General features: G+C 41.6%; 1 protein-coding gene across 9 annotated transcripts in view; it reads right to left on the reverse strand.

Annotated features, from left to right (window-relative positions):
- The window catches only part of REEP1 (receptor accessory protein 1), a 97,167-nt gene that overhangs the window by 25,884 nt on the left and 52,335 nt on the right, over positions 1-18,948 (reverse strand). For 6 of the 9 annotated variants that reach the window (XR_009758381.1, XM_061589308.1, XM_061589304.1 and 3 more), the window contains exons 5-8: positions 18,623-18,736; positions 15,576-15,626; positions 14,658-14,841; positions 8,379-8,414 (exon numbers count right to left, since the gene is read on the reverse strand). Coding sequence is in view for 8 of the 9 variants with exons in the window: in XM_061589308.1 (XP_061445292.1) it covers positions 8,379-8,414; positions 14,658-14,841; positions 15,576-15,626; positions 18,623-18,736 (385 nt within the window). In the remaining variant the exon portion in view is untranslated. The remainder of the gene's footprint in view (positions 1-8,378; positions 8,415-14,657; positions 14,842-15,575; positions 15,627-18,622; positions 18,737-18,948) is intronic. The other 3 variants (XM_061589311.1, XM_061589310.1, XM_061589305.1) reach the window with 2 other exon arrangements.

The raw sequence follows: 18,948 nt of genomic DNA on the forward strand, positions 1-18,948 counted from the left end.
TCAGATCTTGTAAGTTCAGGTCTGTGGCTTCCTTTATGGAATCAATCCATCTCTTGTTTGGCCTTCCTCTGTTTCTACTCCCTTCTGTTTTTCCCAACATTATTGTCTTTTCTAGTGAATCATATCTTCTCATTATGTGTCCAAAGTATGATAACCTCAGTTTCATCATTTTAGCTTCTAGTGATAGTTCTGGTTTAATTTACGCTTTTATAGCATCACAAAGAAACACACTCTCACCCATTCCTTTCATACATACAGAGACACATGCCCTCACAAAGCATAGCTAAATGCCTTTTTTTCAAAGCCCTCTTACTGATTCTTACTGGTGTGTGGGCACACATAGTTTCTTTTGCTGGAAGACCTGTCTCACACAGGTTCTCAAAATGTGTACTGCCTGTCACATAGCCAGGTGAGGTTAAACAATAGCATAAGATGAAGTACATCTGCACATTCTTCTCCTAAACCGGTGCCTGGAGGCTGTGAAGGGCTGGATGTGGGCTAACAAACTGATATTAAGATCTAAAGTTCAAAATCAAACGTAACAGATGCAAATGTGTCTTACACAAAGTTAGGGTATCTGGTCATTACAATTACAATTTATACAAGATTTTTAAAGATTTTTTAATACAAACAATAACAAACACTAATTCATACATATGAAATTTTTAAAAAGCAAAATTGTCTCCTGAATCAAAAGTGCCTAAGTCTTTAGTCCATACTAATGAATGAATACACACTTCTACCATAGTGCTTTTGTAAAAGCTGCTGGTTATCTTGCTTGTAGATTTTAAATCTGTGCCTCAATGGAGCAAGATGTGTATATTGTGGCCAGTCGCGTTTCGACTTGTGTGTCTTTATCAATGGCCTTTCAAACACATATTAACAGCATTCATAATAAGGCTGGCGCTCCTGTCGAAGCCCTGGTGGAACTGTGGAATGCAGAAATGACCCGGGCAGTTGACACGATCGCTCCTATGCGCCCTCTTCGCTGCAGAGCTCATGCAGCTCCATGGTATACCTTGGAGCTGAGAGCGATGAAACAGCATAGAAGACGGCTTGAGTACTCCTGATGGATGCAATTATACACTGGTGAGTGCCTATACTAAGCTGTACTTGGGCACAGTGAGGGCAGCAAAAAAGCAATACTTTGCTGCCACTATTAAATCTTCTATCTGTCGTCCAGCGGAGCTATTTAAAATAGTCCGAGGGCTATTACATTCCGGCCCTACGGACGTCGTGGAGTCATCACAGGCACGCTGCAATGAATTTGCTGGGCACTTCCAGGACAAAATCTCTTGCATCCACCAGGACTTAGACTCTAATGTTGCAGCAGTTGAATCGAATGAGGTGTCCAGCGCACAGTCTTGTCCTAATTCTTTGGATAAGTTTCAGTTGGTACAGCTTGAGGACGTTGACAAGGTGTTCGGACTGGTGCGTGCGACTACTTCTAAATTGGATCCTTGCCCTTCTTGGCTAATAAAAGCTAGCAGGAATGGAACAGCCGGTTGGGCCAGGGCAGTGATTAACGCTTCACTGCAGGAGGGAGTGGTCCCTGGCCTCCTGAAAGAGGCGATGGTGAGACCACTCCTAAAGAAAACGTCCGTGGACCCGGAAAACTTTAACAACTATAGGCCAGTAGCTAATGTTCCATTCCTGGGCAAGGTCCTAGAACGAGTGGTTGCCAACCAGCTCCAGACACTCTTGGATGACACCGATTATCTGGACCCATTTCAGTCGGGTTTTAGACCTGGGTTCGGCACGGAGACACCCTTGGTCGCCCTGTATGATGACCTTTGTCGGGAGGCAGACAGGGGGAGTGCGACCCTGCTGATTCTCCTTGACCTCTCAGCGGCTTTTGATACCATCGACCATGGTATCCTTCTGGGACGACTCACTGATCTGGGAGTGGGCGGTACTGCGTGGCAGTGGTTCCGCTCCTACTTGGTGGGTCGTCTCCAGAGGGTAGTGCTTGGGGAGCATTGCTCGGCACACTGGGACCTCCAATATGGAGTCCCACAGGGGTCAGTTCTGTCCCCCATGCTTTTTAATATCTATATGAAGCCGTTGGGTGCGGTCATCAGGAGTTTTGGAGTGCGTTGCCATCAGTATGCTGATGACACGCAGCTCTATTTCTCCTTTTCATCTTCTTCAGGTGAGCCTGTCGGCGTGCTGAACCGATGTCTAGCTGCGACAATGGACTGGATGAGAGCTAACAAACTGAGGCTTAATCCAGATAAGACTGAAATGCTGCTGGTGGGTGGTTCTCCTGACGGGATGGGGGATGTTCGACCTGTTCTGGATGGGGTTGCACTCCCCCTGAAGGACAGGTTCGTAGCTTGGGAGTTCTTTTAGATCCATCCCTGTCACTTGAGGCTCAGATAGCCTCTGTGGCACGGGGTGCTTTCTACCAGAATCGGCTGGTGGCAGAGCTGCGCCCCTATCTGGACAGAGAGAACCTCGCTTCAGTAGTCCATGCACTGGTAACCTCAAAATTAGATTACTGCAATGCGCTCTACGTGGGGCTGCCTCTGAAGACGGTTCGGAAACTGCAGCTTGTGCAGAATGCAGCGGCCAGATTGTTAACGGGGACCAGACGGTCCGACCATATAACACCGACTCTGGCCCGCCTGCACTGGCTGCCTATTTGTTTCCGGGCCCGGTTCAAAGTGCTGGTTTTGACCTATAAAGCCTTACACGGCATAGGACCACAATACCTGTTGGAACGCCTCCCCAGTTATGAACCTGCCCGTACACTACGTTCATCATCAAAGACCCTCCTCCGAGTTCCTACTCATAGGGAAGCTCGGAGGATGGCAACGCGGAAAAGGGCCTTTTCTGTGGTGGCCCCCAAACTGTGGAACTATCTCCCAGAGGAAATACGCCTGGCGCCATCGTTAATATCTTTTCGGCGCCAGGTTAAAACTTTTCTTTTCACCCAGGCTTTTTAATTAATTATGTTTAGTATACGCTGACATTGTTTTAATTTTTAATAATTTTTAACTTTTTTATATGTTTTATATTGATACACGTCTTATACTTTGCTATTTCTTGTCTTGTGAACCGCCCAGAGAGCTTTGGCTATGGGGCGGTCTATAAGCTTAATGAAATAAATAAATAAATAAATGTAAAGCCCTCTTGAAATCATGAATGCTGTTGATAAAAATGGTCCAGAGGAACTGGATAAAAAATGAATTAATGGAAATGCATCCATCCTGCACCTACTACTCTTCATTCAAGTGAAAATTTGTAAATATGTGTTTGGCACTTTTGATTCAGGAGACAATTTTGTTTTTTAAAAATTTCATATGTATGAATTAGTGTTTGTTATTGTTTGTATTAAAAAATCTTTAAAAATCTTGTATAAATTGTAATTGTAATGACCACATACCCTAACTTTGTGTACGGCTAACAAACTGAAATTTAATCCAGAGAAGATGGAAGTACTGCTGGTCAAGGGAAAAACTGCATCAAGGACGGGGTTGCAACCTGTTCTGGATGGGGTTGCACTCTCCTTGAAGGAGCAGGTCCGCAGTTTGGGAGTCCTTCTGGATCCTGCCCTGCTGCTTGAATATTAAGTGGCTGCGGTAGCCAGGAGTGCTTTTGGCCAACTCAAACTGTTCTACCAGCTGCGTCCGTTCCTGGAGGCAGTTGACTTGGCCACAGTGACACATGCATTGGTGACATTGAGGCTTGATTACTGTAATGCACTCTATGTGGGGCTGCCCTTGAATATGGTTCGGAAATTGCAGTTGGTTCAAACTGCAGCAGCCAGAATGTTAACTGGAACACGACGCATAGAGCACATTACCCCTGTGCTTTATTGACTCCACTGGCTCCCAATTTTTTTCCGGGCCCAATTCACAGTGCTGGTTCTGACCTTTAAAGCCCTAAACGGCCTTGAACCAATGTACCTGAGGGACCGCTTATGCCTATATGTACCTGCCCGGGATTTAAGATCATCTGCCTTTGGTCTCCTCTGCATGCCTGGATTGAAAGATGTTAAATTGACAGGCACACGGGAGAGAGCTTTTTCAGCTGTGGCCCCTAAGCTTTGGAATACTCTACCCCAAGAAGTTTGCTCTGCTCCCTCCCTGGTGGTTTTCCGGAAACTTCTGAAAACGATCTTGTTCCGGAGAGCCTTTGGGGGGGATTGAAGGTAGAGCCTGACACTGATTTTATGTCTTCTGCGTTAAATTTTACTTTTGTAGTCCCTTTAGAGAGTGTGTGTGTGTGTTGTATTTTATGTATTTTAATTGTATTTTATGTATTTTAATTGTATTTTATGTATTTTAAATTTATTTTAATGCTTTTGTGATTTTACTGTTTACAATTTTATTATGTACATGTTTGATTTTATTTTTGTAAGCCGCCCTGAGTGCCCTATTATAGCGTAGAAGGGCGGGATAGAAATATTTTAAATAAATAAAATAATAAATAGAACTGGTGAGGTTTAGATTTCTCCACAAATGGTTAGTTCTTTAGTCATTGGTTAAAAATACCTCCTGCCAACCAATGACTGATCGAATGTTCAACCGCATGAGCAGATTAAAATAGGAAGTTGTTCCTTTGATTGGAGCGCCAGTTGTTCCAATTAGTACATTTTCCATCATGGGACAGCTTCCTCTTTCTTTGGCTGAGGTACTATGTGGCTATCTCCATCTCGAAAAATGCCCCAAACATAGAGACTTCATTTAAACATTATGGGTTATATATAACTAAGTTATACTCCAAGCAGACCCATTGAAATTAATGGACCTAAATTAGTGATGTTCATTGATTTCAATGGATCGTCTCTACTCTAAATATGACTGTCACTGGGCACGGCCTAATATGCTTTGAGGAGCCTATTTGGAAATAACAGCCTATCAAGTAGACAGTGAAGGAAAATGCCTATCTTGAACATTTCTATCTTTTCATGTTTTTTGTCATTTTGTAAGTCTTTTATTTCTTTTTACCTGTAATGCAATATAAAATCTGATTTCCTTTAAATACATGGGCAGAACAATACAAGCCCCCAGTCTGCCATGCTGGAGGGGATTTGGATGATGGGAAGGTATTCTTCTTCCCAGCCCTGCCTGGATCCACTGGCATCTGCTGGTGGGGGAGCTCCACTGCCAACAGGTGAGTAGCAATGGGATCTGTTGACTGGTGCCAGTGTGAAAGCATTTTGTCCACCAAACAAGCCAGTATCAATTTAAGTTCATTCTCTGTCCACTAGCCGGTACTTTTATGGATCCTTTATTTCCCCTCGCAATATCGATATTTTAGAGACTGGGTGTTGTTTTTTAACAAAAATCCACTTTTAGAAATAACCATGGAAAATTGCTATATAAAAATCCAATCTGCAGTGATAGAGAATAAGCAAATTAATGGAAAATATAGTGCCAAATCCAAATTGGGTGCAATTCTAGCACATTCCTACAGGTGAGCTGTGACAATGAGGAACAGCCCAATAGGCCCACCCAAATGGCAATAATTTGGAAGCTGCTGGTGGTATCACCACCAATGGTAGCTAGTGGAAATCCCACATGCGGGGCTTGCATTCTAAGCCATTCCGCCAGCAAAGGGGCACGTTTTCTCTCTTCCCACCCCACCTTCTGCCCTGGCCAGTGCAAGCAGCAGGGTAGTGGATGCAGTGGTGGCTACACTACTTCATTAAGCCCAACCACACCTGCATCAGGGGTTTGAACTGACCCCAAGTCAGAAAACTGTCACACTGTTGCATTGTATGGATTCAAGCCTTTTTCTTTTCTTTTGTTCATTCACCCAGGCTTTCCAGACGGTTATATTGTATACAAAAATCTTAAATTCTATAGCTTTTTTTATCTCCCCCCCCCCGCTGTAATCCACTTTGGGCGGTTGTAAACCTGAAAAGTAGTCTATTAATGCTGCTAAAAATTAATAAATAAAAGAGTGTACAAATGGTAGAAATACAAGCGAAAAGGTCTAGTGTCAAAGCAACCATGCTCTCTGCCATATCGCAGAGCTTGGAAAAGTTACTTTTTTAAACTACAACTCCCATCAGCCCCAGCCAGCATGGCCACTGGATTGGGCTGATGGGAGTTGTAGTTCAAAAAAGTAACTTTTCCAAGCTCTGCAACAGACAGAAGCATACACTCTCACCCTTTCATATAGACACACAGAAACACACCCATACATATTTTTACACACACACACACACACTTGCTCCAATACAAACCCCTTTCATACACAAAGAAACACTCCCCTTTCATACAGGGTATGTGTGAGACATACTCCCTCACAGATAAGGAGCTCGCTCACTCTCGCGCTCTCGCACACACACACACACACACACACACACACACACCTCCTTGTCCCCCACTTGTAGATCTGGCTGCTCCTACTGCTCCACTCCATTCTCTCTCATCATCTATCTTGGCCTGGTGCCATTTGTCAGAAAGGCTGGGGCATAGTGTAAGTAAGCCAGGGCTTGATGGTGAGCTTTAGCCTGTCCTACTTCTTCACGTATCTATTTTTACTTAAAATGTCTACCTCCCCATTCAGCTTGAACGGCTCTCAATGTGGCTTAGACGTAGCTTCCAATGTAGGGAAGATGATCCAATTCCTTGATTGCTTTATGTACTCCGCCTTTACAATGGTCAAGCTGAAGCCACCAGAAATAAAGCTATATTGGGCCCTGCAATTTATAATTGTGTGTTAGCCAAGATCCAAACTTGCTGAAGGTTTTTTTGAAGTGTTTGATATTATGTTAAATAAAGGACAAGAAACAGCTTGGAAATCTTTTGGGCCTTTCAGGTGAAGCCATGGAATTGTGGTGGTTTTCATCATTATTTTATTTTTTAATTATTTATAAAGCACACAAAGCTTTCTAGGAATTGTATAAAAAGTAAGGAAACCACACAGTCCCTGCCTACAGGTTTACAATCTAATAGATACAGTACAATAGAAAAAGGAGATGGGGTGGAATAGGAAAACAAGCAAATTCAGGCACTAGCTTGTCATAGGTATATAAATGTTTCATGATCAAGTAGAGTGGTCCCTGACGGAGATAATTCTGGGAGAATGAAGGAGTCATTATAAGCCAGGAGACTCTTCAGAGAAATCTGAGGGGGGTGGAGAATACACTAATTTTATCTGGTTGGGATTGGGAATGAGCTCTAAAAGTCCTGCTTCATATATTGGAAATATTTTATATTGCTAATGTAAAAACTGCCACGGTTCTCTTTTGCTGTTCAATATCACAAGGAACCTGTACATTTCACTTCAAACCAGAGAAGAAACTGAAAAACTGCTGGAGTTCATATTTTTTTAAAATCAGCCATTGGTTGAGCTATATCTAGGGCCAGGTGAATATGTCAATTTCAGGTTCTGTTTCTCATTTTTCCAGTCTTATGTTCAGATCGCCACAACTCCACAACAGTTTGAGATTTTTTTAAAAAAAGTTCTCATGAAGTTTCATCAGCATTTTAGTGAAAATGTCTCCAAATATACACGTTTGTATGCAATTGTGCCTAATGCACACATTTTTGAAGAGCAATTTTCCTTAATATAATGTAATATTTTGTATGATACTTTCACTAATATATACATGTGCACACTTTACCACAGTGAATGCATTTTCTTTACACATTACTTAGCTGCAGAATTTCATATTTGGAAGGGCAGCTGTGTTTTGATGCTTGTATCAGAAAGTGTGAATAGGTAGGTTCACCTTTAAATGAGAACTGAATCTAATTTCTCCCCCAACCCTAGTTGTATTCAACACTTTTCAGGCACAAGCAGAATGGACTTCTGGTCGTACAACGGGACTTTACCTTCCTTTCCTCCCCCCAGATCTGGGGACCCTCAAGAGTGGTTGCAGTGGGGAAAGGAGGAAGATGAAGACTTCCATTCATCCCTAGTTGTAGCCTGAAACCTGAATATCCTGTAGGAGAGCTGAATCTATTTAACTCTGCTACCTCTTCTCACATTTCATCTTAAGACTGCGAAAAATGCATTTAAGGCTTTAGCATCCAGCCCGATGATGAGTTCTGGAGAACATGAAAGCTTGTTCACTATTTTGATTGGTCCTGCTAAAGGTGTTACCCTACTGTCGATTTTGGAATACTGGAAACTTTTTGTATACAAGTGCCTTAAAATACATGTTGCATTTAACTTCAGTGTTAAATGCCTTATGAAACAACCCCAGTGTTTGTTCAATGCTTACACGAAAACAACACTCCAGCGTCTTGACAGTACAGAGCTCATTGCAAGGGGCAGCTATTCAAACCACATGCAGTATGATGCATACATGTGAAATTTTCTTGTCAGCGCTACAAATTCTAGTTAGGGCACACAGATGCAAGGCATAGTAACTAAGGCTCACATGGATTTCAGAAGAGGAATCTAGTACTCACCTCGGACAATTCGGGAAACCGAACAACGTGCACACACTGGAAAAGGAGCCACATATTAATCATTTATCATGCTCTGCTGAGATTGGGGGTGGGGAAGCACTTCAATTCATCACCCCTCCACACCCTCATCCCCCACAAGTCATTTTGGAAGCTAGAGAACAGACAATTCTATATCACGGCAGGAGGTTAAACTATGTTCCATTCATATACTTCTACTGGGGGGACGCATGTCCAGAAATTCATTCTGCTCAAACTCTCAGCCAACATAACCTTCCAGCAGGCCCCTTTAAAGTTCATTTACTCTTGAGTACCATACTGTACACATAACTGATAAAACTGTAATTCCTCCAGATCTACAAGTTCAAATCCCCACACAGCCATGAAGCTCACTGGGTGACCGTGGGCCAGTCACCGCCTCTCGGCCTCAGAGGAAGGCAATGGTAAACCACCTCTGAATACCGCTTACCATGAAAACCCTATTCACAAGGTTGGCATAAGTCAGGATCAACTTGAAGGCAGTCCATGCCTAACTGTATATATGAGAGAGGCATATATCATTTGCCCCATTTAGTTAGAGAGGAAATAGCGAAGTGCTTTTTGTCAGAGAAAGGTAGCAAACGCTCATGCAATTATTACCTTCATTAATCCTCCCAAGGTCAAAGAGGGGCAGGCTAACTAGTCTTATTTTACCATTTCACAAATAAAAGAAACCAGAGAAGGAGCAGCTTGCCCAAGGCTGATTCGAAAGACCCTAGCCAATCCTATCATCTATTCATCCACACAAGAAAGCATGTCTAGAAATTCATTCTGCTCAAACTTTCAGCCAACATAGCCTTCCAGCAGACCTCTTTAAAGCTCATTTACTCTTGAGTATCACACTGCACACATAACTGGTAAGACTATAATTTCTCATACTGCAAGTCTGGCCTGAGTATCTATTTTAGTCACTACAACACTGAGAACAAACCATTTCCTCTGGGGATTAGCTGACTGACTGGGCCCAGCAATGTCATAAACCCTCCACCTCCCATCCCTGGTGTTGGTTTGCAACTCTTTTAAAAACTGATTTCCCTTTTCTTTTTTTAAAAAACAAATTGACAAATGAAAATTCAAATGACTAAATGTTCAGGTGGTGTTTTAATAAAAATAAATAAATGCCAAGAGAGCATGGTAGGAGCAAAAAGCAAAAGAGAATGAGTGAAATCAGCATATAAATAATTGGTAAGTACACACGACCAATGCATTATGAAAGTGGGGAGAAAGCTGGGCTCACGCCACCTAGGAGAGAAAAACAGCGAGTCTTGTTTACAGGTAAGTTTGAATGCATCCTGTGTAGAGTTGCTCTGTACACTGAGCACTCCTTTTAAAGGCAGTAACACAGCTGCAATGAGCCTGGTCAGCAGATTAGTAAGGTTTTGGATAGATTAACATACAAGGAAGAGAAGGGGAGTAACAGTGACTTTTGAAATCTACTTCTGGATTTCAGAGAGCTTGCTTCTGCTGCACAGCACAGAATATATTCTACTTGTGTGTGTTTTGTCAGCATCTTTATCATATTTTAAGTGCGTATATTTACTAGGTGCTGCACAATAAATTGGCTTTTGCAACTCAGTCACCTTTAGATTTGCAGCTACACTAGCTTTAGCAAATAATGTGCCATTTTCATGTAGGTTTGTCCAATGCATCTTACATTACAAACACAAAACCATCTACTCCATTTCATTCCAGACACAGAACAAACAAATCTGATCTCCAAACTGTACAATCCATGGCAAATGAAGCTCTTCAACTGAACTCTCTCTGGGCAAGGGCCACAAGTAATGAATCCCTTTAATTCATAATTACAGCAGTAACTACTCAGAAAGAGAACCATAACAGGTAAACATGTTATTTATTGGACCAGATGAAATTGAATACCATGGTTCTCAAAAGCATGAGGCATGCCTCTTGAACATGATACACATAGGAGAGGAGACATAAGCTCAACACTGAATCCTCCCAACCCTTCTTATATCTTCTAAGAGTATACAGAGGATGGCTGCAAGCCTATAGCCTAAAATGTAATAAGACAGGGTCACAGTCTATGTGAAACAGCATGTAAATATAAAAGTCTACAGTTACTTGCTATTAATTTAAATTATATTCGTTTTTAACGGAATTAGATTGTGACAGGCGCCCAAATGGTCATCTTAGCCCTGGAATCTAGGGTGACCATTGACAGATTCCATTCAAAACAAGAGTTTCCTTATGTCTATCCACTACAACTGTATCTGACTAAACAATCTTCACATTTTGCAAGCATAAAATCCCAATCTCGTTAGGGTCAGCAATGTTGTTTCATCCGGCTATGTACTAGGTAACTTAGAGGCCTCCAAACAGATGGAGAAATAACAATAATGTAGAAGTAGAAATCTATCATTTTTCACTTTTCAAAAGTAGTATCTAATAATAGTTGAGGTCTTCAGTTAATTGTGGGGGGTGACAGGGCTAGATGTGTACATGGTGCAAGAGCATACTGCCTGGCTCTATCTTATTCTAATCTATAAAATGGTACAGTCCTTCTTTTGGAATTTGGATTCATATTTTCCTGGATATAGCTTCTTCTTTTTTAAATCTAAAAAGTTAGCATTTGTGTAAACAGTGCTATCCTGAGACCACAAAGAGGATAAATTTTAAAAACCTTATTTCTGGAGTTTGTGAAGTTGACAATATAAACATCTTAAACATTTGGACATGACGGACCATCACTGACCCAGGAGAAGTAGTTTTCTTATAACTATACACTGAGCCCTTTATCATTCTTCTCTGGAGAGATGTTGAAGGATATACACACAAGGTGTTGTGTCAGTAGGATCAAAAAAACAGTACAGGGAAAACCAGGGGTGGGTGGAGGGAGATGACTATTGACCAGTGCTTTAATTACTAAAATGAGAGGTGCCTGAGCTCCACCTACCTGCAAGTCACATTGTCTAAACTAGAAATTCTGCTTGTAGTTTGGGCTCTGAAGCAGGATTTATCCTTGGCTCAAATGTATTTAAATTCCCTCTGCGCAATACTTTATTTTCTGTAGTGTGGGGAGGTTAAGACTGCCCAGATGTTATGGCTCTCAGTCCTTTAACCCGGTACAGTGCAGCATCTTTTTATTTTGTGCAGCAAGATATTGTAGGATTTAAGCCCACCTTTGAGAGCCAGTGTGGTATAGTGGTTGGACTACAACCTGGAATACCAGGGTTCGAATCTGCACACAGCCATGAAGCTCACTGGGTGACCTTGGGCCAGTCACTACCTCTCAGCCTCAGAGGAGGGCAATGGTAAACCACCTCTGAATACTGCTTATCATGAAAACCCTATTCATAGGGTCGCCATAAGTCGGAATCGACTTAAAGGCAGTCCATTTCCATTTTTCAAGCTTTATTTATTTATTTAGAAATATGTTTAACCTGCCTTTCATTGCAAAGTAATCTCAGCAAAGGGCAGATGAAAATAATCAAAGCCATATCAACAACATTAATAAAACAAAGCAGCTAAAACTTCAATCATCAACAAGTATAAAATGAATTAATATAGAATAAACCAGCAAGGCAACAAGCCCTCTCCTTCAGTCCTTTATACATAATCTCATCTCCTGGGGGAGGAAAGGATGAAAATCCTCCCCCCCCCCAGCTGCTATTTGGATCAGGATAGAAGCTTCCATTGGTATCAGTGGAAATACCAACTTCAAGGGGGAGCAATTTTAATCAGAACCACAGCAGGAGAGGAAATTGTGAAATTCTCTCCCAATTCTGCTCAGACACACACACACACGGACTATTTATATATATATTTAAAAGTGGCTAATTCCATTCATGCAATTAATGTCACATCTAGTTTGGCCCTGAGATCACATGCTCAGATGGGGATGGGAGGGGGAGCTAAAAATCAGGGAACGTAAGGAAGGGGAAATCAGGTTCTCTCCCTCCAGGCAGACAGATCTCTCTCTCTCTCTCTCTCTCTCTCTCTCTCTCTCTCTCTCTCTCTCTCTCTCTCTCTCTCTCTCTGTGTGTGTGTGTGTGTGTGTGTGCACGCATGCACGGACTATAAGTTGTGTTCTTTTCCTCCCAGCCTGAAATAACCCAGACGTTTATTCTGCTTGCACTTGGGGGGGCATTAACGTTGCCTTTTTGCACACCCACAAACATTATGGGGGGGAGCTACAGCGGCAGAAGTGGCCGGCTAAGCAGATGGAAATGAAATGGAGTTGATGGGGAGTTTAGTGGGTGGAGAAAGGGGAGTATCTGCAAGTTACAATCCACCTCCCCACCAGGAAACATTGGAATAAGGGACTACATGAGCGGGATGCAGCGAAGCAGAGGTGGTTTTTTCCTTACTATTCGGATTTTCAGCAGATTGGTTTGATTCGCATTTAAAGGGAAATGCAGTGGCTTGCCTTCCCTTTCCAAAAAAGTCATGCAAATTAAAAGGGAATGCAGCCAGCCTTGATCTCATATTAAATTACCATGTGAATGAGCCCAATGATTAAGGCTGCAATCCAATGCATGTCTACTTAGAAGTAAGCTCCATTGGGTCAATAGGACACTCCCAGGTAAGCAGCTTAAAACAAAATAGGGACTGGGCACCCATCTTTCTCTTCCTAGTCTCTGCTCCCGTGGTCCAAAGTGCCCCAAGCTACTTCTGAGGCAAATTTTCCACTGCAAAGTACATTCTACCTCTGACTTTCTGCCCCCTTCAGCCGCTTGTTACTGCTGACATTTAGCAAGAGAAGAATCCAGCAAGAAAGAATGAAAGGGACAAATAAATCCCTTTTAATTTAAATTAGTCTGGTTTTGTTAATTGCATGAATTCAATTAAAATGCAGCTTTTTGTTAGGTATATAACAGCCTCTGTGGAAGTCTATGCAGACAGAACCATGAAGTGAGAGGGGGCAAGGACATAAGAGTCTAAAAGGCCATTCCACAATAAACTCTGGCATCTATTGTTTCTCCCTGACTCAAGGTAGAGACACACCCATTGTTCTGCCAATTTCAGTGCGCCTCCACCTCTCTCTTCTGAAAACAGGGGCACAAGACCCTAGTCAAATCTCGCCCCTTTTATTCTTTCTTTATTTATTAGATTTATATCCCACCTTTCTTCCCAGTAGCAGTCCAGGGCGGCAATTTTTTTACTGTAAAAACTTGGTGGGAGCAGCTCGAGTGCGTCTTTTTTTTTAAATCAACTTCAAACAGATTTCACAAATGATCAGCAGATCAACCCATTACCCCTCCAGATGTGGCCAATGGAAATGGTTTGCTGTTGGCAACTACTGTGCTCACAACCTACAATCCTGCTTGGGCTCTTGCAGGCTAGCAGCTGCCTTTGCCTGTGAAAGCCTAGCCTCTGAACAGCCATGGTTTTCCCAACTTCCAACCCAATTCAGAAATCTCACTGAAGAAAAGTAACCCCACTGACAGAGGGAAAAACCTGCATTTCTGACTGATAGGAATTTACCTCACTAAACAACTGAAAAGTCACTACAATTAGCAGGGAACGTGAGTTTGTAAAAATAACACTGAGATAGGGCATAGTGAAATGGAAAGGGAGGTCTCATGTGAACATCCAGCCCCAGGGCCTCTTACAGTTTTTAAAAAGGAACATAGGAAGATAGGAAGATGCCTTATACCAAATCAGACCATTTGTCCTTCTAGTTCAGTATTGTCTACGCTGAATGGTAGCAGCTCTCTAGGGGCTCATCCAGACGACTGCAAAATGTGTGACACTCGCGCTATGTGTGCTTATTATTTTTTGGTCGTCCAAATGACGTTGCGCGGTGTCACACATTTTCGTGGGTTACATCCACTCCTTTCAATACCGGCAAAAATGCAATTTGCTGTTTGAAATCGGGAATTTCATTGGGACATTTTTTTTCATTGGGAAACAGCGAACAAAAAGGCGAAAAGTGAGGACTATCAGCTGACAAACCGGATATGGAAATGGTGGATTATCCCGCTCCGTTTGGATAAGCCCTAGGATTTCAGACAAGATTCTCTTCTACCCTTACCTGGAGATGTCGGGGGATTGAACCTGGGACCTTCTGCATAGCAGATGCTGTACCACTAAGCTACTGCCCTTTCCCCAAAAGGGAAGCTAAAAAAGCCCCCACCAAATTTGTATAGAGAGAAATTCAGGGTCTACAAAATTCCATATCGTAATGTCTTCTACAGTTCAGTTTCTGTGCTTATTCATTGTCCTTTTTAGGTAATTGGTGAAGAGGAAAAATTAACACCTCAAGATTCTTACACTGACCTGAGCGTCCAGTGCTTTCAGATGCACTTTTGGATGTCTTAGGCTGACTCAGCTTGCTACTTGTTCGCACAGAAACTGATGGGGCTGGAGGAGGTGGCGTCATAGTGCTGCTGCTCTCTCCTCTAATTGTTGTGAGATCTTGCATGCTGAAGCTCCGGAGCCTCTCTGATAGAGCTCCCTGACCCTATGGAAACAGACAAAGAGACACAGCATACCTTAAGTGATTTGTTTATTATACGTTTGGTGTTATATGTTGATTATTATATGTTTACACAGATTCAGAACATTAAGAAGACATTCACCTGAATTTATATTGAGATTAGAGGTGTGCTATTATTCCACCCAATTCGGATTTGGTACCAAATTTTTCATTAATTCGTTTGTTCTCAATTGTTGAGGACCAGATTTTAGTTTTCACAGTTTTCACAGATTTGTGAATTTCCACAACTAATTTTGAAAACAGAATTTTAAAAAAATAATCTACCTCTAAAATATCAAATTTAAGAATAATATATTGATATTTACTTTAAAAATATCAATATTTCCTTACAATATTGATATTTTAAAGGAAATATTGATATTTACTTCAAAATATCAATATTTCCTTTAAAAATATTGACATTAATATCAATATTTTTTTCGAGCAAAAAAAACACAGATCGGAAAAAGCAGCAAACTTATAAAACAATAAACTCAAATCAATGCCAGCCTGTTTGGTCGACAGAATGCTTCCAAACTGGCACCAGCCAACAAATCCCATCCCTAAATGAGATGCAAACTAAACCAGTGTCAGTGCTCCGTTAGTTCCAATAGTGACGGCAAGAACTTTTTTTTAAATGCTACATTATCAAACATGCTAATCTTGCTTTAAATCATGATGGTTAGTTTAGGAGTTAACAGAAACATTGACAGGGTTACCTGCCCTTCTTTCAGGTCCAAATACAACAGAAAATGAAATTGCTGGGAGATCTAACAAATGAAAAAGAGATCCCATTGTGGCAACGCATGACCCAGGCAAATTTTGAGAATATTCCACAGCAAGTGTAAATGAAGTCACAGTCAGGCCTTGATGCTGAGGGACTGTGTGTGACGTGCAGGACATCTGTCCAAGCCTTGGTTTACTGCTGACATTCCAGGTTCTGTTGCACATGTGGCAGTATTGATGTTCAGCACTGGGATTTTCTTGGTTTGTTTAAGTCACAGCCTAATACTATCTGTAATCCACTGGAATGTTTAGAGAAACATTACAACATAATATCTTGTAAACTCCACCTCTATATATCCAGTGTCCACCTAGAGTGTGTAAGGCTAGGGATGAGGGAGAATATCCACTAAATCTGACTTAGTACCGGATTCTGACTGAATTCGACAGTCTGCTATTTTTTCAGACTGGCACCAATTTCTTGTAGAGGGCTGTGGCTGTAATTGGCATGGATTTTTTGCGGCAGGCCACAGCTGTAATCAACACAATTTTTCCCCCCCTCAATTTTTTTCCAAATTTTACATAATTATCTTCACAATTTCCTCAAAGTTAATGCATTCATAACAGTATGTAAGTGTGATAAATAGGAAAAAATAAACCATGTGGAGCACCATGATCATTTACATAAGTATTTACACTTAAAATTATGCAATTTTTTTCGCAACCAAAACAAGAAAAACAGCAGATAGAATCAGCAAGGGCCAAAGCAAGCGGGAACTAAAACAGTGCGGATCGGGATCAAACCACAGACTATCAGAATACAAGCGGATCGGAACTAAGCAGCGAACCCCATCCCTAGTAAGGACCTTCAAGCACTTTGTACACACTAATTTTGTAGGGTCTACTATTTATTAAGAAGTCATTCTAATTTATATGGAGGGAGGTTACATGACGTCACATCAAGCATTTATTATTGTGCCAATGCACAATTTCCAGTGCACTTTTCCATAATTTTCATTACCACAAAAAAGTCCAATTTTGGGAAGGGAGCAAGTTAGTTGCACAAAAGGGCCACAACCACTTTAACTGTGCAACCTAAATTTGCTGTTATGTGACTGGATCCCATCCATAAAATAACAACCTGGAAGTGCCCAAAATTCCACACACTTTACCTGTAGGAAAGCATTATTCTACTTCATAATAATAATAAAAATGAATCACAAAGAGCTTAAACATAGGCTGCAGACAAACTAATTGCTTCAAAAGCAGCCAGACCATTTTCTCTGGCTGTGTTTTGACATGACTCTGCCAACAGCCGGACACATCTCCCTTTCCTATTGCTAATTAGGACTGCCTACAGCAAAGCGTTGAGCCAATCACTAGGTCTGCCTGAGCCTACAGCAAAGCGTTTCCATTGGACACACCTGGAGTGGCAATGGGGTTGATGGCCAATCAGTTTTGAAGTTTGTGTTAAGCTGACTTTAACGCAAAGTGAGCTGGAGCGGCAACATCTGAGGTTTTGGAGTAAAAGGGGACACAGTCTGTCTGGTGTCTTATGTCCCCAAGTTCAGAAAGGTAGAGGCACACTGAAGCCAGCAAAATTACAAGTGTCTCTCTACCCATAGTGTCAGGTGGTAAATCTGTAACAAGGATAAGGACTTCAGGCTCAGGGGCCGGATGCAGCCCTTCAGGCCTCTCTATTTGGCTCTCGAGACTCTCCTCATGCCACACCCAGTCCTCGGGTTACATCCTTCACTAGCCCTGCTTTGCACCCTCCTTGAGTATTTTTACCCGACTGGAATTGATGCTTGCCTGGATGCAGGACAGAGAGGGCGTGATGTAGGTGTGTAGAAATTAGCCTATTGTACAAAGGTAAAATTTACATTCATTGCTCTGCTCACTTTTGTCTTTGGCTCCACCCACCTCTGGCATGAGGCCCCTGAAAGGTTGCCCAGAAGGGAATGCAGCTCTCTGGCTGGAAAAAAGGCTCCCCACCCCTGCTGTATAACGAACTCTTATATCCTTGACCTTCAGCCTGGGGTCCCCAGATGTTGTTGGACTACAGCTCCCATCATCCCTAACCACTGACTAAGCTGGCTGGGGCTGATGGCAGTTGTAGTCCAGCAGCATCTTAAGACCCAAGGTTGAACAACACTGCATATCACTCTTCTCTGTCCATTTTCTGACTTCACCCGTTAGACTATTTTTTACAAATTATTATTTAAATAATTTTTTGCATTGCCCAAGTCTACAAATCAAATGAAGAAAGCTACAGTGCCTAGAATGCATATTCAATGCAACAATGCCTCTCTTCTGTTTCCTATTTTATATAGACAGTATTAACTAGCAATAGCCCTGCATCTTAGGCTAAATGTAATGCTTCCTGAGAGATGTGAGGCCCCTTTGCCAAAATAACACAGCAGACACATTATCAAAGGAAAGTTTTCCTTATGCCAGCCGGTGACCATTTTAATGATCACAATATATATTATATTGAATTATAATAATTTTAAGGTCATTAATAATAAATAAATTGTAATAAATACATTTTAAAGAAATAACTCAATTGTATAAATAAATTAACACTCCTATACTGTTGGACAGATAATTTATTTCTGTATCTAAAAAAAGTTTCTTGATTGGTTTTGTATTTGGGGACATTTTGTAGAATATCTCTTTATAATTTCTCAGCCCAGTCCATCCCTAAATATGGTACAGTTCTTTTTAGGTTATTCTTTGTATGTGCTTTTTAAACCATCAAGCCAAATTTTGCTGTCAGTTATCTCAAAGAGTCAGTCAGCAGAAGCCTTGAATGTGACTCCTGGATGTTTTGTGTTTGTCTCCTCACAACAGGATTGTGCACTTTCAGATTTCTACAGCTTTCCTCTATTTATTCATCACAAGAGGACTCTGCATAAAAGGTGAAAAAATTCAGAACATCCTGCCCCAAGCATTATGTCTGGGACACTGATTGCCACTAGCAATGAACACACAAATGTGATGTTAATGCGAGCACCATATCCTGCATTGTCCCACTGGTTACCTTGGAAGCTGCCATCACTGCAGCTGTGGCTGCAACATTTAGCCCCCGCTTCCCAAAATGCACCAGGGCATCATAGCTTCGATCTTTTGCTTGGACTAGGCAGTCATCTATTTCCTATCATGAAAGAAAAACAAACAAACAAACAAAATAAAAATGCAATCACACTGAAAAAAAGAGATTAAATCACCTTAAATTCTCTTTTCTTTGACTTGCCTTTCACCAAAGGAAATTTATTCCCAAGCTCCTACAAAGTAATTCTGTGTACTCTGTCCTCAGACACTTCAGAGCCAATTCTGGGTCAAACTAGTTGCAACCAGGGCAGCCAT

This window comes from Rhineura floridana, chromosome 11, assembly GCF_030035675.1.
Source record: "Rhineura floridana isolate rRhiFlo1 chromosome 11, rRhiFlo1.hap2, whole genome shotgun sequence".
Classification (NCBI taxonomy): Eukaryota; Metazoa; Chordata; class Lepidosauria; order Squamata; family Rhineuridae; genus Rhineura; species Rhineura floridana.